At 42.6% G+C, this 23,248-nt stretch overlaps 1 protein-coding gene across 4 annotated transcripts in view; it reads left to right on the top strand.

Moving 5' to 3' along the window:
• The window catches only part of RAD51B (RAD51 paralog B), a 678,049-nt gene that overhangs the window by 455,291 nt on the left and 199,510 nt on the right, over window positions 1-23,248 (top strand). For all 4 annotated transcript variants that reach the window (XR_004431542.1, XM_033187636.1, XM_033187637.1 and 1 more), the window contains one exon: window positions 18,983-19,079. Coding sequence is in view for 3 of the 4 variants with exons in the window: in XM_033187636.1 (XP_033043527.1) it covers window positions 18,983-19,079 (97 nt within the window). In the remaining variant the exon portion in view is untranslated. The remainder of the gene's footprint in view (window positions 1-18,982; window positions 19,080-23,248) is intronic.

The following is a 23,248-nucleotide window of genomic DNA, read 5'->3' as shown; positions in this document are numbered from 1 at the left end:
TTCACCGTGTTAGCCAGGATGGTCTTGATCTCCTGACCTCGTGATCCGCCCGCCTCGGCCTCCCAAAGTGCTGGGATTACAGGCTTGAGCCACCGCGCCCGGCTACATTTGGTTGTTATATACTTTTACTTTCTTTTATTCTGGAGTACTTCCCAGAATAAAATAATAAATGTCACAAATAATGTCACAAATAATTAATAATTAATGTCAGAAATAATTACTTCCTTACCCTCCTTTTATTTGTGACATTAATTATTTGGAGAAATTGGCTATCAAATGCCCTACATTCTAGATTTGGCTGATGGCTTCTTCACCATGTCCTTTTAACTTGTTCTTCTAGATTTTATATTTCCTATAAACTGGTGGTTGCTGCTAAGGTTTGATTAGATTAGGGTTTAGAGGGTTTTGTTTTTTTTTTTCTTTTTAGGCAACAACAACAAAAAAAACACTCTATAGGTGGTGCTAGTACTTCCTATTTTATCATGTCACAAGGTAATAATGTCTGACTATATCACCTTTAATGGTGATTAAGTTGATCACTGGTTCGGGATAGTGACAGTCTGATCTTCCCACGACCAAGATTTTTGTCAACTTTTTACCTACTGGTTTTAACACCCATTGATGATTGATTTGTTTTTCTAAGACCACCAGAGTGGGCACAAAAGAACCAGCGAGTAGGCAAGTGTAGGAGCAAAACTGCAAGTTTATTTTGGTCACCTAAGGTGTGGGGAAGAGGTCTGTCGGCCTCCGGCAAAGAAGGCCGACAGAGTCCCCCGGTGGGGCTCTCGGGCGGAGTTCCTGCAGTCCTGACATCCCGACAGGAGTGGAGGACTGAGGAAGGCCGCAGGTGCGACCAGGTAAATCTTGGTCTCTTCGGATTGACGTCACCTGGCGCATGCCCAGTTGGTCTGCACCTTCCCAGGCGCCGGCTGCATTTTCGCGTGCGTGGGAAAAGTTGGTGAAGAAGAACCCGGAAGTGCACCATCTTGCCTCCGTTCGTCCAAACAATGGTCATTGCCTGGATCCACTGTTTAATGAGACACATATACTGTCCTTTCATTTTGCAGTTCTGTCCTGAGCCAGTGAGTGCTGGTTGTGTAGTTTAACTCCAGAAGGCCATCTTATTTTCCTCATTTCCAAGTCTGTGTTAGAGTCAGGGGGTTTCTCTGTGGCCCTCATGTGCTACCTAATAAATGACTAAATTTATGTGAAAGTAACATTCTTATAGTTGTATTGATTAAGTTTTATTTGAACCTCTAGTTGAACTTTGCTGTTGGCTTTGAAAACATAATGGAAAAGTGGAAAGCATTCTTGTCAGTCATGTTGAAAAGTAACTGGCAGAAAAAGTGGACTTAAAAAAAAAGTAGTGGAACAAATAAGGGGACTCTGCTTTGGTTTATAATGCCTCCTTTCTCTAGGCTAGGCAAATTTTGAAGTCCAGTGGGGTCTCTCCTGCCTGCTAGGGAATTGGCAAGAAGCTATCAGGATACGCATGGATGACACACAGTCACACAGTCATTTGAGGACTTTTTGGTTGCTGTTTTGTTTTAGTTTTTACCCCCTTAGAGAAGTCTTTCATAAAAAATTTTTCCTAAACCCTGTTGCCTGTGAATTGGGGCTTTTCCTTTCCTCTGTAATGGGGCCTGATACTCTTTGATGTGTTGTAGCAGAATTTAGCTTCTAAATACAGTTTGAAACTTAGCTCTCCACACACACACACACACACACACACACACACACACACACACCCTTGAACTCTCAGCTGACATGTTATTTCTATTTTTTTCTCCTTACTGCAAGAACCTGTCCTGTAGGAACCAAGTTCAGTGGTAGGAGGAGATTATGTAGACATCTTGCCTCTACTTCCTGGAAAGTTGGGTCATGCAGACATGAGATGCAGGTAAACAGATGAGATACTGGAGAAGGAAGTCCTCTCCAGTATCTCCCAGTGGGAGCCTGTTTTCATCCTTTTCAAAGAGCTCCTTTTTTGAGACATATAAATCCCTGGTATAAATACCTGTGCTGTTATTATAGAAAGAGACAGATTGGTCACCTTGTTAATGACTTCCAGTATTCCGGAGTTCCTCCTCTGAAATACTCTGCAGATCCAAATTATTATAATATAGGGGCCTCTTCTGCCATTTAGAATGACCTTCCACATAACTCTCAATGTCCAAATTGGGCCCTTCTTTCAAGGCCCAGATCAAATGACTCCTTCCCTGAGTCTCCCAGTGAGAAGTCATACCTTCCCATCTCCTAGCTTCCCATTCATCCCTCTTTTCACGGGTTACTTGCTACCTTTCATGTTAGCTCATTTGCATACTCATTTTACTTCTTTTTTTTAACAGAAAAATATCAGTCTTTTCTTTGTTTTAACCACGATTTGTATTTAATAAGTATTTTAATAACATTTTTAATTTGAATAATTAAATTACTTGAGTAATTTTGTTTTCTCAGATATTCAGCTTTTATTTCAACTATGCTTCCAATATCTACAGGGGAGTCTGTCGGTCACATGTCGAGCCAGGTTTTCTATTTCAGAAGAGGAAGGAAAAGAATGTGTAGGGGAATTAGTATGGAACTGGAGTCAGAAGAACTAGATTCAAAACCCGTCTCCACCACTTCAGAGCCACTAGCAATTGGTATGTCAGCAGGGGCCATCCCTGACAAATACAAGCTCTGTAGCAGAAGTCATCTGTAAGACATATTTAAGACTTAGTTCATCAGAAAGAGGGAAGGGAAGAAAGGACTGTGTGGATTTATGAGCAGTGGTGGATGGTACAGGGATGAGGTCTTGGGCTCTCAAAGCCCTCCGAGGTTGTACTGGCTACTGGGAGAAGGATGTCCGGGAGCAGGTCCCACTTTTAGCTGTACTTGGAAAGATGAGTGTACAAAGCTTATGGAGTACTCAGGACAGAGAGAACATGGTGAGTGTTGGGGAAGGAAACCTTAAGTATAAACTTTACTCTTTAACCTCCTTGCAATCTCACCCTGAACCTACATAGTCTCGGGTATGGGTTTCTCTCACTTCTTACTTCCATAGTCCTTTCTTGGGAGCTCTTTGGCTGAATTAATGAAAGGGATCACTACTCATAAACCATAACCATCACTTACAAGGAGCCTCACACTGGTAAGGGACAACAACCCTCAGAGACAGCATGGGTCCTAATGCTATCATTAATAGTCAAACCTATATAGAGAAATAAGAGAAGCCAAGATCCAGTTCCATGGGACATCACAATTCACAAGCAGCTCATCCTTATTTCGGAAAGCCGTTAAGACATAGCTTTCTCATGGAGGTTATTCTTTTACTGTCAGTCTGCCTCTTTCTGGAAGGTGCCCTCCCCTTCAGGATCAAGGAGTGTAAAGACCATGAGATACAGGATCAGACTTTGGTTTAGGCCCATTTGTATGCTGTAAACTTTAGGCAAGTCACTTTTTCTCTCTGATATGGAAAGAGATATACCTTATTGATGTTGATAAAGATGTTCAGATGAAATTTTATATTCATATAAATGTGTGTATTATATATATGGCCCCTTCATTATTTTAAAGCAATATAAATAATTCTTATCTATTACCATAGTATTTCAAAGGCTACATCTTGCCACAGGTGAGAATCAGAGGTATGTTGTGTGGTTTTTTTTGTTTGTTTTTGAGACAGTCTCGCTCTGTCATCCAGGCTGAAGTGTAGTGGCATGATCTCAGCTCACTGCAAACTCTGCCTCCCAGATTCAAGCAATTCTCTCATGTGCCTCAGTCTACCAAATAGCTGGGACTGTAGGCGTGTGCCACCATGCCTGGCTAATTTTTGTATTTTTGGTAGAGACAGGGTTTTGCCATGTTGGCCAGGCTGGTCTTGAACTCCTGGCCTCAAGTGATCTGCCCGTCTCGGCCACCCAAAATGTTGGGATTACGGGCGTGAGCCACCACGACCAGCCAGAGGTGTTCTGTTGGCTCTTTTGCCTACCAGTGCCAGAAATTTCCTACACTTCTTGGCATCTTGCTTTTCTCTCCTGTGAAATAGGCAATACTAGTTGCTCTAGAGAAGAAACTTATCTAGAGAAAAAAATGTACAAGGTAGACACAGCTGGTGAGTTATCCTTATACTATTTCCAGTACTACCAATTTCATTTCTTCCAGAATGATTTAGAATGCCGTATAGTAGTTTTCCTGGTGCCATGCTTGAAATGGTGAATCTATTTGAAAGAAGTGATTTTGTAGTCACATTGATGTTGCTGCTTGCTGCAAGCCAGGCAAGTCACTTAATATCTTTATCCTTAAAAGAGGAATAATGTCACTTACCTCATGGGGTTATGATGAGGATGAAAGGAGGTCTGTAACTAAGGCACTGAACGTGGTGTTTGATACTCACTGGGTACCCAGTAAATGTTAGTTTTATTTGTCTAGACTATATAATGCTCTTCAGTTTTTCACCCTGATCAAATTGCATTTGTTAAAAATTCCAAGTAAGACATGGCACTGGGTACTTTAAATAAAGGGGTGCTAAGGGAAGGTCAGCCTGCGGTAGAGGGCTGAAAAAGCCAGTTACATTTGTTTGTTTTCTTTTGTAATAAACAACAGTGGCTTCTCATCTCCTTTCCCTGGTCCTAAGCCTGCTGAGTCACTGTTCCAGCCCTTGGGCCACATGATCTCAGGCTGTGTCTATGGAATACAGCAAAACCCACAAGAAACCAGCACTAATAAATGGCAGGTCATTTTGAGGGATTTTTGTTTGCGTTCCTGTGCTTGCTCTCCTGGTGAGATAGGAAACCTTTAATAAGACTTTTCCTAAATGATGTTGCATGTGAAATGCAGATTTTTTTTCTCTGTTCTCCTAACAAATGACCATTTCATAAGGTTTCTTTTCATTTTTTCTTCTTTCCTGCTTCTCGGTACATTCCACAAAGAGCTTATTCCTCTGCTGGTTACTGATTGATGGTTCTACTCTGTATGCCCTTTAATTTTGCAATAAACCAACAAGGAGTTGAGACCACAAACTTAAAGAGAATTGACTTATTTGACTGGATTCACTGGAGCCAACAGGCAGATTTAGTCATTTCAGTGTGGTCCTGGGGAGGGCAGGAGGAGTCCGTGAGAAGGAACACCGTGTTGTCAGTAACCAGACATAAAAAAGCTTGCTTGTCCTCTCATTCCAAAGCATGTCGGCATCTGTTCTCAGCAGTGATCCCTTTCCAGGCCTTCATGGAAGCAGGACAGCTTCTACGAGATTTGCTCAGAACTCCAGGATTCTGAATTCAGTGGGACTTTAGGTATGTAGGATTGGTAGTCAGTGTTTCCAGGTTCTGTGTCCCTTTTTATAAAGGGATCATGGTATACCTTGAAGGACTGCAGGAACAGCCATAAATCCTCCTCAGTTACCAGTCGTTAAACAGCCTGGCCTCTTGTCCAGATGACTTCAAAGATCAAAGACAAACCCCTGGCCCTACCACCTCTATCCTAGCTGTGTCTTTAACATAAGGCCAGGGCCTCTATCAGGTTATAGAGGCACTAATACACCTCATGAGCTGGTTCCCAAATATATTAAGAATTAATTATTTTTTTCTTATTTAGCACTACCATTGTACAGAGTAACCCATCTGAAAAATAAATACAAATATCATTTCAAATAGGAAAAACAAGAAAATATTTCTTTTTTTTTTTTTTTTTTTTTTTTTTTGTTGAGACGGAGTTTCGCTCTGTCGCCCAGGCTGGAGTGCAGTGGCCGGATCTCAGCTCACTGCAAGCTCCGCCTCCCGGGTTTACGCCATTCTCCTGCCTCAGCCTCCCGAGTAGCTGGGACTACAGGCGCCCGCCACCTCGCCCGGCTAGTTTTCTGTATTTTTTAGTAGAGACGGGGTTTCACCGTGTTAGCCAGGGTGGTCTCGATCTCCTGACCTCGTGATCTGTCCGTCTCGGCCTCCCAAAGTGCTGGGATTACAGGCTTGAGCCACCGCGCCCGGCTGAAAATATTTCTTAAACTAAAGACCTTTAGTTTTAGAGGTATGCGTTTGAAAACACAGATACTATTATCATTTATATTTAAGACCAGTTCCAGACCCATGCTGCTTTCTGTGTGTTGCAGTGAAACCAAGAAGACAAATGCCCAAATGGAATTTTTCCCACCTGTGAAGAACTATTCCAGATCCCAGTGATGTTTGTGGCTCTTCCTCATTTAACCAGCTAACTGCCTGCTCTTCTTCTGTTCTTATGTGACAACCAATCTTCTGAAACTCTCGTCATCACATTTCAGCAGAAGTGAAAATATTAGCAGAGTGGTTGGTGGCCAAGACAGAAATAGAACCCAGGAGTCTGTGTCCTTTCCCTTGCCGTACCTACTGGAGCATGGTTCCTCCCACCTGAAGACTCAGTGTTTCCAACTCTAGCAAACAGAACTCTAACAGTTGACTGGTTTCTTCTTGCTACTGAAAATTTGTTTTATACTTAAACATTTTGTACAGTTTTTTCTTTATGAATGATTTTGCATTAAACAAATGGGACTTCGTTAATCTGATATTAGTGAGTGCCTTATTCTGAGGAAATTAATCCACAAATATCCATGGGACCATGAGTTTTCATACTGAGAACTTTTTTATGTGATAGAAGCGGTATAGACTAGAGAGCCAGGCAGACTTGGTCTGAGTCTGGCTTTCCCATGTGCCGGCTATTTGATCTCAGAAAATGCCTCAACTTCTCGAACCTCAGTTTCCTCATTTACAACCAGGATGATAATGTTGACCTCACTGTGTTGTGAGGATGAAATAAGCCAACGTATCTCAAGCAATTGGTGGGGTCTGACACATAGGAAATGCTTAGTGAACATGAGTTTCCTCCCTTCCTCCTTCACCCCTTTAGAACGGGGTCAGAGATGTAGAAACACATAAAATCTCATGAAATGTGCACCAGAGACAGAGAAGGATAACACAAATGACATAAAAAGTCTTGTACTAAGTTACTTGGTATTGATTCTAAAGTCAGAGTATTATCTAGGGCAAGGTGGCTCACACCTGTAAACCCAGCACTTTGGGAGGCCACAGCAGGAGGATCACTTGACCTTTAGAGTTTGAGACCAGCCTAGGCAACATAGGGAAACTCTGTCTCTACAAAAAATAAAACATTAGCCAGATGTGGTGGTGCATGCCTATGTTCCCGGCTCCTCTTGCGTCTGAGGTGGGAGGAACGCTTGAGCTCAGGAGTTCAAGGCTGCAGTGAGCCGTGATTTCACTACTGCACTTTAGTCTGGATGGCAGAGCTAGAGCCTGTCTCAAAAATAAATAAATAAGAAAAAGAAATAAAGTGTGAGTATTAAGAAGTGAGAGAAAAGTTAGGGCTAGAATAGTTAGCAGAGGTTTCATGGAAGAGGTGGGATTTGAACTGGCCCCTCAAAGATGGAAACTTACAGAGTAAAGGAGGCTATTTCAAATGGGCATTTGGGGTGGGTAAAGCATGAGAAATAGAGAAATTAGAATGAGAATGTTGTAAACTTTGGTTTTCCTATGGAAAGAATTGAACTCAATAGAATTATAAGTAAAAGGATAATATTAATATTTGTTAGGCACCTATTAGGTATTAGGCACTGTCTTAAGTGCTATTTATTTATTTATTTATTTGAGATGGAGTCTCGCTCTGTCACCCAGGCTGGAGTGCGGTGGCGCCGAGATTTCACACCATTCTCCCACCTCAGCCTCCCGAGTAGCTGGGACTACAGGTGCCCACCACTACGCCTGGCTAATTTTTTTGTATTTTTAGTAGAGACAGGGTTTCACCGTGTTAGCCAGGATGGTCTTGACCTCGTGATCTGCCCGTCTCGGCCTCCCAAAGTGCTGGGATTACAGGCTTGAGCCACCGCGCCCGGCCTGTCTTAAGTGCTTTATATGCTAACTCATTTATCCTTAAATAGATAGGATTGCTATGCCAATTACACAGTTGAAGAAAGTGAGGCACAGAGAGATAAAATAATCTACCTGAGTAGGTGTGAAGTAAATAATCTACAACTAGTAGGTGGTGGAGCTGAGATGGAAGCCCAGGGGATCTGACTCCAGAGCCCACCCTCCTAACCCAGGACAGCTGCTTCAGTCACTTCCCACCTCCCCTCACTCTGCATTGAGGATCAGCTAAGACCATTCTGTGAACATACCCTGAAAAGTATAAAGTACTATATATGTGTGAAATGACATGGTTGTTCTTATTAATGATGTCACATGAGAGGCGACAAATAGCTACCTGAAACTAAGGGAGAAAAACTACAGTCCAGCACCCACATGTAGTTATACTGGACAGGTTTAGCCAATGCGCAGCATATATGCCTCACCATCCTCTCTAGCGACTCTGAGTCCTGAAAGCCTCACATTTCCTATTTGGACAGTGTTCCAGGAGGCCATTTCCAAACCAGTATCAGAGACTAAAAACCTGTTTGGCATCTGGAAGTAGGGCTTGTGCCTCAAGTGTGATCTGCCTTTGGCCAGGACTTCCTTTTTTTTTTTTTTTTTGAGGTGGAGTTTTGCTCTTGTTGCCTAGGCTGGAGTACAGTGGCGTGATCTTAGCTCACTGTAACCTCCACCTCCTGGGTTCAAGTGATTCTCCTGCCTCAGCCTCCTGAGTAGCTGGGATTACAGGCGCCCACCACCACGCCTAATTTTTTGTATTTTTAGTAGAGACAGGGTTTCACCATATTGACCAGGCTGGTCTTGAACTCCTAACCTCTGGTGATCCACCCACCTTGGCTTCCCAAAGTGCAGAGATTACAGGCGTAAGCCTCCATGCCCGGCCTCAGGACATCCTTTTGAACGGGCTTGTACCACATGATTGGGAGTTTGAATGTTAGTAACCATGATGGAAGATCACTCCAAGGGCATCACCATGGGAGGAAGCCTGCCCCTACTTACCATGTAAATATTTAGCCATTTCAATGTATTTGTTCTGGGCCTGTTCTTCTTATGTGTCTCTCCTGTGTTGACTCTGTTTAATTGTAGGTTATTATTGTGTGTCTATATTCATGTCATTTCTTTAAGTATAGACACAGACAACATTGCTTCAGCTGCCCCCACCCCTCCTTTTAAAAATAACACCTTACACAATATCCCTTCCTTGAGGACATCAAATAAATAACTTTTGTTCAAGAGCATATCTGATGAGGTGGCTGACTTGGAAATTTGTTCCTAAGCAGACCTTGTGACCTCTGTTTGAACACATAGTGAGTGGCCTTTGCTCCCATTTTATGCTACAGATTCACTCACTCTGGAGATAGAATTGGTTGCACCTCTCCAGGCACTGACTTTGGAGAACCCTTGGTGGTTAGGATGTCATTTGTGCTGGCAGCACAGCAATATAAGCAGTAAGCCCAGAGTTGCTCACCCTCCACTGGAGGTTTCTCAGAGGCTGGGTGGCACCCAAGGCTCCTCTGCTTCAACTCTGCTCTACTGTAAGCCACTGGAAGTGTAACTGAGGCTGAAGGGTATCAATGTTGGTATTTATCAGGTTGGACATCCCCAAATGCCATATTTTCATACCTCCAAGGAGCAAGTGACTCAACAGAACTGTTTTCTTGGTCTCAAATGAGTCTAAGAAGGGGAAATCGCTTAATACCAGCCGTCTGTGAGGGACTGATCACAAAGCTGTGTCTTTCTAATCCTCCTTGCAAATCAAAGGGAGGGGAATCCCCAGAGCCCAGGCGTACACATGAATAGAAAGCACCACAAGTAATAAAAACACCGAAAAAGGTCAGCAGAAACTCGGGGGGCTGCTGGAAATTCACCTCCTCTGCCTTTCTATGGGACTCAGTGGGCAGTGATCAGGTAGCAGACAAGGATACCCAGCTAGACGCCAAAACAACTTGGCCACAGGATATGTACAGTGCAGCAGAAGGCTGGTAGGATAGTTTCTTCCACATCCATGTGAACCTCAGAGTCATCTGACCACTGGCCTTGTTCTCTTCCAGGTTCTAGCTGGCCAGAGACTTTTTGGGCCTCATGCTAACTGCAAAATCGCACACAGTTGGCAAATACACCATTGGAAGCCGCTGTGGCTGCACTGTCACAGTTCACCAATTGTGCGTGTTATTTCCTGCAGTGGGCCCAAGATCACTCACAGGATGCTGCCGGGGTTGGGCTAAAGGTGGAAACAGCATACTAGCTTGCTGTTTGTGGCCTCTTTACAACTGCCGGCCCCATCTGAGATCCGGAACCAACACGTGCTAACCTCAGCCCACTGGGGCCAGTGGAGCAGCCGGCAGTGGAACCAGAGCTCTCCACACCTATGTCTATGGCACGGTAGCTGCCGGCCCACAGTTTCCACTGCGTGCCCTTGCATATACACCCCAGGAGAAGTAGGCCAAAGAGAAAGCTGCCTTAGGGAGCCACATGGTTATCTTGTGTGTTTACTTTTGCCAAATGACAGACACAATTCTACTTCAATGCATTTTTTCTGAACTCAGTGGTCAAAAGTAGAACGGAAGCACTACTTGCGCCAGCCCCTCTGTGATTGAGTGTGTGCTTGTGCACAGCTGAGGAGATTTTTTTCACCTCCTCCTTCTGCGTTTCCTCGGACTGAGCCACTCTCTTCCTTAGGGGCTCCCTACTAGGCAGAGTGTTTCTCTAGCTTTGCCTATGGATTTCACAGTGAAATCTACAGAAGAGAGTTTTCCTCAAGGCTGATAATAAGAGGTATGAATTTACTAAGATTGAAAGTATTCTCACCATAAGCACAAATTATTTCAAGTTGCTCCTTCATCCCTTTTTCCATCCCCTTTTCCTCGGCCACTGCCAATTGGTTCTGTGTAGGGTGGGTTTCTTAAGGTTGAAGATAAGCAATGCAAAGGTGGAATTCTGAGTACAGCACTCATCCTAATGTGAGTGAAATATATGAAACATTTATTCTAAGCAGGCTGCTACGTTAACAGTTGTAGTACATTCATTCTCTGCATATCTTTTGTGGACTCAACACTTTTAGGTACAGACAGGTGAGGAGAATTTCCCAGAATTGCACAGCAGGTTAGTGACAGAGCCAGAAATAAAAGGCTGCCTGACTCCCACACCCATGTTTTCTTCAAGCCAAATTGAAGTTTGGCCTCTTCTCTACAAATATTTCACAAGAAAAGTTCCCCACAGCCTTTCAGATTTTCCCAGAAAACAACTGTTGTGCAGTCCTTCAAGATGGAAGTGACAGGCCGGAATATTGAAACCTTCTCCGTTTTTACTCTAGAACTGACAGTTGATATTTTCTGAGCTGAAGCTAAGATAAAAGTTTGTTTTTGTTTTTGTTTTTTTTTTAATCATGGAATGATTTTTGATTTTCCAGAGCATGGCAAAACTAAGCCACAAATAGTAAAACCAGATTTGTTTTTGTGACGCTCAAACTCTGTAACAAATATTGGGTATCTCTTTACAAAGCTGGAAGTGGACAGGAAGGGTTTGGGATGGGGAGAGGCATGTGTCTGGGAGCGTGGCCTTTCTAGACCTACCCTGTTCTCACTCTCTTCCTTCTGCCTCTTGCCCTCATTGCTTTCTTTATTCTCTTTCTTCCTTTTGTCTCCTTCTCACCTCCAGCTCCTACCACAGCAGACAGGTTGGGGCAGACACCGTCATGGTTGGGGAGCAGGAGGACAGCATGGGGAAAACCACTCCAGGCCTTTCTCTCAAACCTTGGTGATGAAAGGACTCAATGGACCTGAACAATTTCTCACAGGAAAGTTCCAGTCTTTGTCTCCTTAAAAGCAAGGCATTCAGTAACCCTTAACAGAGCCAGGATTAAAACTTGAATTTCTGACTTATCCCAAGCCTCTGTTTGGATAGAAAGGCTAGGTCACTGTCATGTATGGCAATTAGAATCACTTCATACAAAAGTAACATTCTTAAAGCAGTGCCTTAAGCAGAGAGACCATTTTTAGTACAAAAAGGAAAAAAAGATTAACTATGCCTTCAGAGCTGATGAAAGGCAGAGCCTCGTCACTTTGAAAGCATTGGATTTAGTGCCAGGCGGGTTGGTGAGTAGACTCAGCACCCACATTCTCTTCTTGCGTCTCTCTCTCTCTCTCTCTCTCTCTCTGGCCACCCAGATTATCCAGGGGCTGCTGTTTACTTGAGAGCTAAAAGTGTCAGTACGGACTATCACTGGACCTCGCCATCCTGGCCCAGTTAAAGTGCTTTTGAAACTTCCTGATGTGTGTTAGATTGTGGCAGGTTTCTGCCAGGGAGTGGGTGGGAGGAGGAAGCAGGTGTTTTTATGGGCTAGAAATGCCCCTGAGATGCCTGAGGTTGCTTCGTGAATCCTCTAGCCCAGCCTACCCCTTCAACTCTGTTGCACAGAAACATGAGTTCCATGAAAAGTTTTAGTTTCAAAACTTCCCATGGGCGTCGGAAATGATAACCACATGTTATCAAGGGCCACTAAAAACCACCAAAAATTTGTCAGAATTCATATAAGATTGCCTCACATACTTGACTTTCATAGAAGCGGAAGCCATTGACCTACTTGATTTATGGTATTTATTAGCAGTATCTGAAAAGACTTTTATCACAAGATTGATCTTGTTACAGTATAACATCTTGACCATCTTTCAGTGAATTTCTGGATATTAGATTTCTTTGCTTACTACTTTTATAGGTGGAATTCTCTAGACCATGACATTAAGGCCTGGAGAAGTCACCTGTTAGTAGGTCTGAGCTGAGAGTTTCTCACTCTTCTCCTGTGTCCCATGTTGCCTTAGGAAGGAGAGCAGGCAGGAAAGCCTGCATGCCCTCGTCTGATCTGTACTATTGGTCTTAGACAGGTGACTCCAGTTCACTTGGTGGAAAATGGGGATTATAAAATGTGCCTCTCAGCTGTCCCCACAGAAAGCTCAGTGATGTCATTTGTCAGATTCTTGGGTCCTTAAAAAATCTGACTTTTAAATATTAAGTAATTATTTTGCTGATCATGAATATCTCTTATGCTGACCAAACAGGACCAGATATCACATTCTAACCTATTCTGTCCCTGGCTGACCACAAACTCCCTCTTCTTTGTCCCCCACCAAAAGTCAGGTAAAATGAGCTGTTTCCATCAAAGGTTGTGCCTTCAGGCCTGGCCATTTCCCACTCAGGTCTCCAGAGCTATCCAATTTTCTCTCCACCTATGCATTCTAGTAGTCATGGAAGGCTCCAGTATACAAAATGGCTACTCATGGAGCCCCCTCCCCTTCCACCCCACCAAAGATATTTCTAACCTTCAATGTAGGGTAGGTTAGAATTGATATATACATTGGCCCTTAAAGGCCAGGAACATTAAACTTGAGCAGAGGGTAGGTGTGTAGCCTGGGTATAGTCTAGTCATAGCCCAGCTGAAGAAAGATGAGTCAGCTGAAGGAAGAGGGTCTGCATTGGGCACATAGACTGGCAGAAAGTTGGGCTCAGTTGGCCTAGTCCCCTGACTGATGACCAGCTCATTCTGCTTATTCTCTCTTAACCCAAGGTATTTGCTGCCTTAAGCTACTTTTTAAATACTTAGTGGAAATAAGTCATGTATTTTTGTTAGTGTGTGTGTTGGTTGGGTTTTCCTGGCCAGGAGCCTCTGCCTTCTGACCAAAAGGACATGGATTTCCCAGCCTTCTGCCTTACCAGTTCATCCCATCTTTAACTGGTTCCTCTCTACCTCTTTTCTCTAGCTTATACACCCTGCTGGCTGTGAAAGGAGGACCTACTGGGTGGTTTATGAATCTATACTCTGTATTTCTTTTTTAAAGATCTTAATTTTTCTCTTAATCTGAGTGTAGATATTTGACTGGAGTACACAAAAGGGTTGAGTAAGATGCATTTAGAGAAACTATGTAATGCAAAGGAAAACTGGGCACCTGGGGGCATGGCTTTTGAAGGGAGCAATCTCTCCCCATTTTTCCTTGTGGGAAAGCATTAAAAATGGGACTCAAGGTCTGTGTGACACTATATGAGAGGCCATTTCCTATACAGGTGCACCTCTGTAGGCAACCTGCAGTCAAGAGGGCAATGTGAGGAAGCTTGGGAGTAAGCATCCTCTCATATAAAGCTGAGTTGAGACAGAAGTTACTTTTTATACGGTTTCTTCTTCCTTCTAGTAGGTGGATGATATTCTTCTTCCTCAAGAGAAGCTGATTAAGTTGGATTCTGTCTATTCCTGGCTTCAGACCTAATCATGACCATTAAAATATCTATCTTTTCCTTTGCCCAAGAACCCCACTCTGGTCTTGCATTGTAATTGGTGGTACTGGAGGTGTGTTGTGTGTTTTCAATAAGCCATATTTTAGGGAAATAGCAAAAATAGCACATTTACTTTCAATTAAATTTTTATTGCTTTTGAACATATTGACAGCAAATATTTGTTATTTGTCAGCAGTGGGCTATATGCTATATAAAAGGGAATCAGGCATAGGTTTTATAGCTAAACAAGCAAGGTATAAATCAGCAAAGGTTAACTAATGAGAGTGATGGGGTAACATTTTCCATAGGCCAGGTACCGTGCTAAGGACTTTCTATGCATTATCCAGCTGAATCCTCAGAACCATGTGAGCTAAGTATTATCATACCCAGAGAGATTATGAAGCTTGCCCCATGTCACACAGCGAGTAAACGGTAGAGCCCAGGATCTAAGTTCAGGTCTGATTCCAAAGCCCTTGTCCTAAACACTGTGCAAATTGCTCTTACACAGATTTAGTACTGAGCATCAGAAGACTCAGACTTTTCCATGGAGCAAAACAGCAGGAAAACCCCATGAAGTGTCAGTTAGAAACCGGTATGTGTTAAGAGTCTGTTTATAACTTGTAATAGTATTTCTTTTTTTTTATTTTTTTATTTTTATTTTATTTTATTTTTTTAGACGGAGTCTCGCTCTGTCACCCAGGCTGGAGTGCAGTGGCGCGATCTCAGCTCACTGTAAGCTCCGCCTCCTTGGTTCACGCCATTCTCCTGCCTCAGCCTCCCGAGTAGCTGGGACTACAGGCGCCCGCCACCGCGCCCAGCTAGTTTTTTGTATTTTTTAGTAGAGACGGGGTTTCACCGTGTTAGCCAGGATGGTCTCGATCTCCTGACCTCGTGATCCGCCTGTCTCGGCCTCCCAAAGTGCTGGGATTACAGGCTTGAGCCACCACGCCCAGCCGCTGTAATAGTATTTCATATGTTATTTTAAAAGTATAGTTTTCAAGTCTCCTGATTGCCTCAGAGGAAATTATACCTATAGTCTTCTGCCCAAGTTGTGAGGATTGTAATCAATGCTTTGGGAAATGTTTTCATTCTATCCTTTTTGCTGAAAATAGATTTAGAAAACCACAACAATTCAGTAAGATGGCATGATTAGCAAAGCCCTGAGTTTGGTTGCTATGTATTCCTTTGGCGATTCGGCTTTAAGATTCGTAATTAAAAGGGAGAGGATGATTAGCAAAATCAGTTAGGAGCTTGTTCTTTCGCTATTGGGGAGTGCATATTTTCTTCCCCATCTGCTCTTTCACCAGAAGTGGAAATGATGCTGGGTATCTTTTGAGGTACATCTGTAGTTCAGTTTTAGGTTCTGTAAGATAGCATTTCATTAGTTCTGTACAATAAAACCATCATCTCAGTACAAGTTTCCATTACAGAACCAGTGAAGTGAGAATAAAGTTGAGGAAAAGTGGTCTACCTATTTCAGTCAGTGCCTTATCACTGAATTTGTAAGTTTCTAGAGACATACAGTACCTTTATATCTTGATTTCCCCCATGTATATGGTGACATGCTTTGTATGGTAGGTGTTAAGTAAGAATTTTTTTCTCATTACTATTAACCATATCGTTGGAGTCCCAATCATTTTCACCAAGCCATCATTTAAAAGAATCACAAAATCACACCTGTAATCCCAGTACTTTGGGAGGCTGAGGCGGGTGGATCACGAAGTCGGGTGATAGAGACCATCCTGGCTAACATGGTGAAACACTGTCTCTAATAAAAATACAAAAAATTAGCCAAGCATGGTGGCGGGCGCCTGTAGTCCCAGCTACTTGGGAGGCTGAGGCAGGAGAATAGCATGAACCCGGGAGGCGGAGTTTGCAGTGAGCCAAGATTGTGCTACTGCACTCCAGCCTGGGCGACAGAGTGAGATTCCGTCTCAAAAAAAAAAAAAAAAGAAAGAAAGAAACACAAATATATTAGAGCTGACATATTTAGATCTCTCAGAAGTTCCACATTTTTTTTTTTTACTAAGATAGACAAATGCAGTATTCAGTTCATTGGTAGATAAAGCACATAGTATTTTCAGAGTAATGTCAGTATCTTATTGGCCTTGATTTAAATAATGACTATATTTTTCTTACTAAGATTTTTACACAAATTCTTTGCAATTAAATAAAACTTAGGAAGGACTAAAATAGGTAGAAATGATCAGGTACCAAAGTATATCCTGATATAGAAAATTGTGATTTAGTGTTCTATTGTTAGAACCAACTGTCTGGAGCCTATGTCATATACTAATTTATTAACCTGTATATCCTAATTCTGAAGGAAATAATAACAATAACAACAATTGCTTCTATTTATTGAATATTTACTATGTGTCAGATATTTTAAGTATCTTGCATTGATTATCTCATTTAATTCTCATAAAAATTCTATGAAATAGATATTATTTTACCTGGGAGCAAATGAAGCTCAAAGGTACACAAGGTCAAAATCAGAATTTGAACCCAGTTTTACTAAACTCCAAAGCTCATACCCTATATTATAAAAGAGAAATGACCGGGCATGGTGGTTCATGCTTATAATCCCAGCTACCTGGGAAGCTGAGGCAGGAGAATCGCTTGAACCTGGGAGGCAGAGTTTTCAGTGAACTGAGATCATGCCATTGCACTCCAGACTGGGCCACAGAGTGAGACCCTGTCCCCCCCTCAAAAAAAAGACAGCGATGAACACAATTCCTTATTTGTACTCATATAGCTGAACAGTTGTTTCAAGGAGGCTGCTTGACCATTTCCAGCCATTTTAATTGAAGACATATCTTAGGTGATTCTCACTGGTCGATGGAAAGTAGCAATACAAAAGAATATGAGAGATAAGATTAGCAAATACTGAGTGGAATCCGGTAATATCTGATTATTGCTGCAGAGTGACTGGAGACTCACAAGCCCAGTGGGCACACAGAACTTAAAAGGTTGTCTTTGCTATTCGAGTACTTCATTTCTTTACCTGACCTTGCCGTCCCGCTCCCTCTCAGCCCTCAATTAAGCTGCCATTGATATAGGATTTATAATGTGTCACTGGTCCATTCAGGATACAGTGACAGAGGTGTGGCTGAAAAGCTGGATAATAAAGAATGGGGGCAACTTCCCTTTCTGTTCAAATTGGGGTGGCAACAAAACCATAGCTGACCCTTGGTTCAGACCAGCACAGTCCAGCTAGACAAATATTCCAAGCACTGAATTGTGCACTAAATGCCTAATGCCCCTTGCAGAAGGGACATTGCCTCTGAGTGACCAAGATGCTCATAGTTTCTTCCCACCATGAGAACATCTAAACCTTGGAAAATGATTGTAGTATTCATTATGTTATATTTTCCAGAAAAGAATCTGTATTTATTCTTCCTCTAGGCTTCTAAACAATAAGGTAGACTTTACAAATGAGGATTTGTTAGGAAGTTTCTTGACTATACCAAATTGGAAAATTTGTGTGACATTCGATTACATGAATTAGGTAGTTTTAAAGTCCTTTCCAGGGATCTTAAATGTTATGAACTTTATTTTGTATAGGTAGGTTTATGCTAATTTATTTCTTAAATACATAGTGAGACTTGACTTCTTTTGTTAGAATTTAACTATTTAAAAGAGGAGTGTTATTTCTTTGGAGTCAAACTCATTCATTCCTATATCACAAATTTGCAAGTAAAACTCTGACTTTTTACGATAACAAGCAAAGAAGCCACAGGCATCCAAATTTTATTTTATTTTATTTATTTGTTTGTTTGAGACGGAGTTTCACTCTTGTTGCCCAGGCTGGAGTACAATGGCACGATCTCAGTCCGCTGCAACCTTGGCCTCCTGGGTTCAAGCGATTCTCCTGTCACAGCCTCCTGAGTAGCTAGGACTACAGGTGCCAGCCATGACACCCGGCTAATTTTTGTATTTTTAGTAGAGAAAGGGTTTCACCATGTTGGCCAGGCTGGTCTCGAACTTCTGACCTCAGGCGATCCGCCCACCTCAGCCTCCCAAAGTGCTGGGATTACAGGCATGAGCCATGTGCCTGGCCCCAAATTTTAAATAATTAATGTTATTCAACACCAGTAATATCTTAGGTTGTGGTTGCAATTTTATTTTATTTTATTGTATTTTTAATTTATTTTAATTAATTAATTTATTTTTAGACAGAATGTCATCCTTGTTGCCCAGGTTGGAGTGCAGTGGTGCAATCTCGGCTCACCACAACCTCTGCCTCTCAGGTTCAAGCAGTTCTCCTGCCTCAGCCTCCTGAGTAGAGTAACTGGGATTACAGGCATATGCCACCATGCCCGACTAATTTTGTATTTTTAGTAGAGACTGGGCTTCTCCATTTGGTCAGGCTGGTCTCGAACTCCTGACCTCAGGTCATCCTCCTGCCTCAGCCTCCCAAACTGCTGGAATTGCAGGCATGAGCCACTGCACCTGGCGGATATAATTTTAAAAATTAAAGTCTGTTCAAATATGTACATGTGCATTTAATTGTGGTTAGCTGCCTATTATTTAACTAATATGATAACACCCCTCAATCCCAACTTAGCATTTAGAATGAATTGATAGAGGTTTTACTCTGAAAAAAGTCAGTCTATTTCCTCAGTTTTCTGGGTTTTGAATAACTGCTAGGCCTTGCCAGATATTCTGACCTAAAGATAAAGCTGGTGAAAGTCAGGGCTGGGGTTTTCCTACCTGTGTATTTATCAGTCTTCTCCTAAACCATAGTCTGCCTTTTGATAGCTCTAATAATTAATTTGGTCTTCCCTGTCTTTCTTCTCCCTTGCCCCTCCCTTCTCCCTGTCTGTTCACAGGTTATCTTGACGAATCAGATTACAACCCATCTGAGTGGAGCCCTGGCTTCTCAGGCAGACCTGGTGTCTCCAACTGATGATTTGTCCCTGTCTGAAGGTAAGGAATCTGTCTTGGAGAGGCTGAAACTTGACACTGACATACAGCCCCACTGCCTTTCCACCTCCTGTTGAGAGCTGGGAGATATGGCTAATAGGCCTTGGCCAGTGAACCCAGCCAGAGCCTGTTGATTTAGGTTTGACCACCTTTCCTGGCATCTGATGTCTTATACTGGGGAGTCTCTTGCCCTGCATCTATAAGTGAGCTCCATTTGGAGGCCAGTCACTCCTCTGTGGGCTATTTCAGGTCCTTAGTATGAGGGCTGATGAATTGTTAAATGACTTTGTTTTTGAGACTGATACTCAAAGATTGGCTTTCCCAGTGGTCCCCTAGCAATTTAGCCTTTTGTTTGTGCTGAGTTCCTTTGGACTAAAAAGCATACATCAGTTTCATGTGCCAGAGATATGACATTCCTGATCAGCTTTACAGAAGATTAAGAAAAAAATCTCCATGCTGGTAAATCTGCAAAATTTTCTCCACCCTCCCCTGCTAGCAAAGGTCAGGCTGGCTATGGTTTCGATGGCAATAAGCTTTACGTAGCTGGGGAAATAACACCAGTAAACCAGAGGGTGGTTTCTAGTTTTATTGAAAGTGCTTACTTGACAATTCTGAGTTGTTCTCCTTGTAGTCTAGTATCTTTCATGCAGAATGCTGTGGGCCTGGGTAGACGTGCAGAGCTCTTCCAGGCCCCTCCGCCCTTTCCACTTTCTGAGAATTGTTCATGATGGAATATAGGAGACTTTTAGGTCTAGCAAGGCTGCTGACTGACTGCCCAGATGGTCTTCTGCTGATCAGCTTTGCGTTATGGTCTTAGAAATTGCAAGAACCACACCTCTGCTTCTTAGTGGTGGCTTAAGGAGTGAAAACTAGTGGCTTATTTATGAAAAACTGTACAATGCTTTGTGTACCTTCCTTCTGAGTTCAGGGATACATCATCAGAACCCCCATTAGCGAGGCTGAAGACCTGAATCATGGAGTATTCCTCCCCCTGAAACTTTTGTCATCAAGTCTGCTTAGTACTTCTTTCCACATATATCATTCCTTTGTCCCCTCTTTTTTGTAATGTGTGTTGTGGTCAGCTGATTTACTAAACTCCCAGTTGGATTATTGTAATAACATCCAGATTGGCCTTCCCAGCTCTAGCCTCTACAGTTTACATTCTACCACTACCAAACTGAACTTCCCCGTCTGGCCTCGTTCTACTCTGTTGCTCTCCTACTCAGAAATCTTAGAGAAGTTTTTTTGTCTGTTTCTTTCTTTTTTATTTTTTTTTGTATGTTTTTTTTCTGAGAATGACCTAAAATCAGTAAGCTGATTTTAACATATTTAGGGATTTGGGGTTTGTTAGCTTGAAATCAGCCATAGCGAAAGTATTTATACCATGGAAATCAGCAAATGCTAAAAATCAGGTGGCTTGTTTTTTTATTTCCTCCCTTTGGGTAGACAGGTTTTCAAAACACCACTGGATAAAGTTAATGATTTTAACCCTTCATAATCTGTCATTTCCTTTCTATTCAAATTTAGTTTCTGCCGGTATCTTAGGTGAAGCTCCTATGCCAAGCGTGCAGCCCTTGGCCTGCCCCTCCCCAGGCCCAGCTCCAGGCCTGTGCAGAGACAGCTCACTCGAGAACAGCGCTTCTCTTTTTCACTTCTTCTGCTTCTCGTCCCACATCCACTCCTTCGAGGCTTATTTAAAGACTGCCTCTTTCACAGAAGCTGCTTGCCTATGGTCTCACTCTCTGTTTTTCCTCTGTGGCCACTCTATCGGCTCAACTATATAAGGAAAAAGTCTAGAAAATTAATTTTACTTTTCATGTTTTTCTGCCTAAATTGGCAGAGTTTAAAGACACGACCATGTCATATTCTTTTTGTATCCATGTTGTTATCCGGTGACTAGCAAAGTTCTAGACACATACTAGCCAGTAAATAAATGCTGAATGAATATCACAGTAAATACTTCAGAAGAACAGTGACCATAAGAATCATATAAAGCACCTATGAACATTGTTAAAAAATTGTTAAAATTATCACACACACACATACACAGATACACACACACACACTTATTCAGCTCTGCGGAGACCAGAATCGAGTAAACTGCTTCCTTATTTGAAAACCAGTAAGTACTTTTCTTTGTGCTGCCTTCCTGGTTTATCTCAAGCAAGAAAGAAGAACAAAACACATAGAAAAGAAATTGCTTCGGGGCTGCAGTATAACTGCCACAAGACACCCCTGACGTTGTGTTCATAACAAAGGAAGAGTTACCAGCTTATCTTCCCAGAAATCCAAGAAAGAATGGAAATAATTGATTTTTCTAGATTTGTTTTGTATAGCTGAGCAGATAAAGAGGCTATATAAACATATTCCTAAAGTCTATAATGAAGGTTTTTTATTAGTGGATTAAAATGGACAATGTCTTAGAACATTTATAGCCATTCAAATATATTACAACGGTTGTTAAGTTCCTATGATTTGTGCACATGCATGTATAAATTGCTCTGTTTTGTTTCAAGCATTCGTTGTATCAGCTATGCCATTGTGTTATTAACTGTGGTGTTGGGCAGGCCCTTTTGGTCACTTTGGGTCTCAGTTTCTTCTGTTACATGACAGGTTGGATGAATAGAAGATTGCCGAAGTTTTTTCCAGCTCTAGCATATAAGATCATGAGGTAGGTCTGAAGGTCAGGAGCATTCACCCACGGATGGAGTTTAATTCTGACTTACAGAGTAGGAAGAATGGCTGCGTTGCTCATGTTGCCCTAGATTCAACACAGTCGAGAGGATCTTTAATAAATCTTAGCACTGATACTTCAGCATACCTGCAGGAGCCTTTCCTCACTGTATGTTTTCTCTTTCTCACTCTGGGTACACTTCTGGTCTTGTCTGTGTGTCTCTTGCTCTCTCTGCCTCTCTCCACACAAAGTTATACAAAATCAGAAGTGTGTGCTAACCAGTGAAAATGAGAAACACACCGGGATGGGGTGACTTTGTAACTCTGGTCAATTTGCATAAGTTCTGAAAGTTCCATTCTCCCAATAGTTTGTGAATGGGATAGTTTGTGAAAGGCAGGCTGCAAATTGACAAGCACACTGCACATATGTGGAGATAGTTTAAGTAAATAGAGAAAATTCAGTTTGCCCTCTCATTCCTTCTCAAGGCACAAAGCTCAGGGGCAGGAGCAATGCCGGGAAAGTCCTTGGCCCTTGAGGTGTACTTCTCCCTTCTTTGGCTCTCCCACCTGGGAGCTGGATAACTCAACAGTGGAATGAAACCTCAATGAAGAGAATTATACCATGATGTCAAGCAGTGAACATGAGTCTACTTAATCCAAGCCAACAACTCAGCCACAAATTTAATAAGAGTTGGGGGGGCGGGGATACCCAGCAACACAAAAACAAAGAACTCTCAACTTTACAAACACTGGGAGGGCAACAGCTGGTCAGCCGAGATTAAAGGAGCGTGAGAGAGCACCTCCCATCTCCTGACTTCTCCTCCCCCATAGACGTCCCTGCAGCCAGCCAGGGCTCGCTTTTTACAGCCCTGTGCAGATGACCTTGTTCCAGCTAAGATAGGAGCTCTTTTGATCTCAGCAGGGGGATGCTCTGGGCCTGCAGCTGGCAGATATTAATAGTCCAGGATCTGTTGGGGTGGAAGAGATCTCTCGGTTGGGCCAGGTCACTTGTATTCCCTCCTCTGCATCAGAGCAGAAGGGACTTCATTTCCCTGAATCAGCCCCTGCTGGGTACTACTCCTCTTAGGTCCACTCAGATCATTTGATCGCTGGCTGCTCTTGGCTGCTTGTTCTCACCCCACGACTGTTTTCAAGGGAGCACTGTTTAAACAGTGCACTGTGCACTGCAGCTGAATTCTATTACAGGACAGGATAGACCTTGTCCCCCCACCAAATCCCAGTGTTTCTCATGCTCACTGGTTTGCACACACTTCTGATCTTGTATACCTTTGTGTGGAGACAGGCAGAGAGAGCAAGAGACAAGACCTGAAGTATACGCAGAGTGAGAAAAAGACAGCAATACAGGAAGGGGAGACTGTTGCAGGTATGCCAGAGTACCAATGCTAAGGTTTCTGAAGGTCCTTTTTATTGTGTTTAGGGCAACATCAACAACACAGTCATTCTTCCCACTCTGTAAATCAGAATTAAACCCTATCATT

Source organism: Trachypithecus francoisi, unplaced genomic scaffold (assembly GCF_009764315.1).
Source record: "Trachypithecus francoisi isolate TF-2019V2 unplaced genomic scaffold, Tfra_2.0 Lachesis_group3, whole genome shotgun sequence".
Taxonomy (NCBI): Eukaryota; Metazoa; Chordata; class Mammalia; order Primates; family Cercopithecidae; genus Trachypithecus; species Trachypithecus francoisi.
The sequence above is the reverse complement of the archived record's forward strand: the minus strand, read 5'-3'. Positions and strand labels throughout refer to the sequence as shown.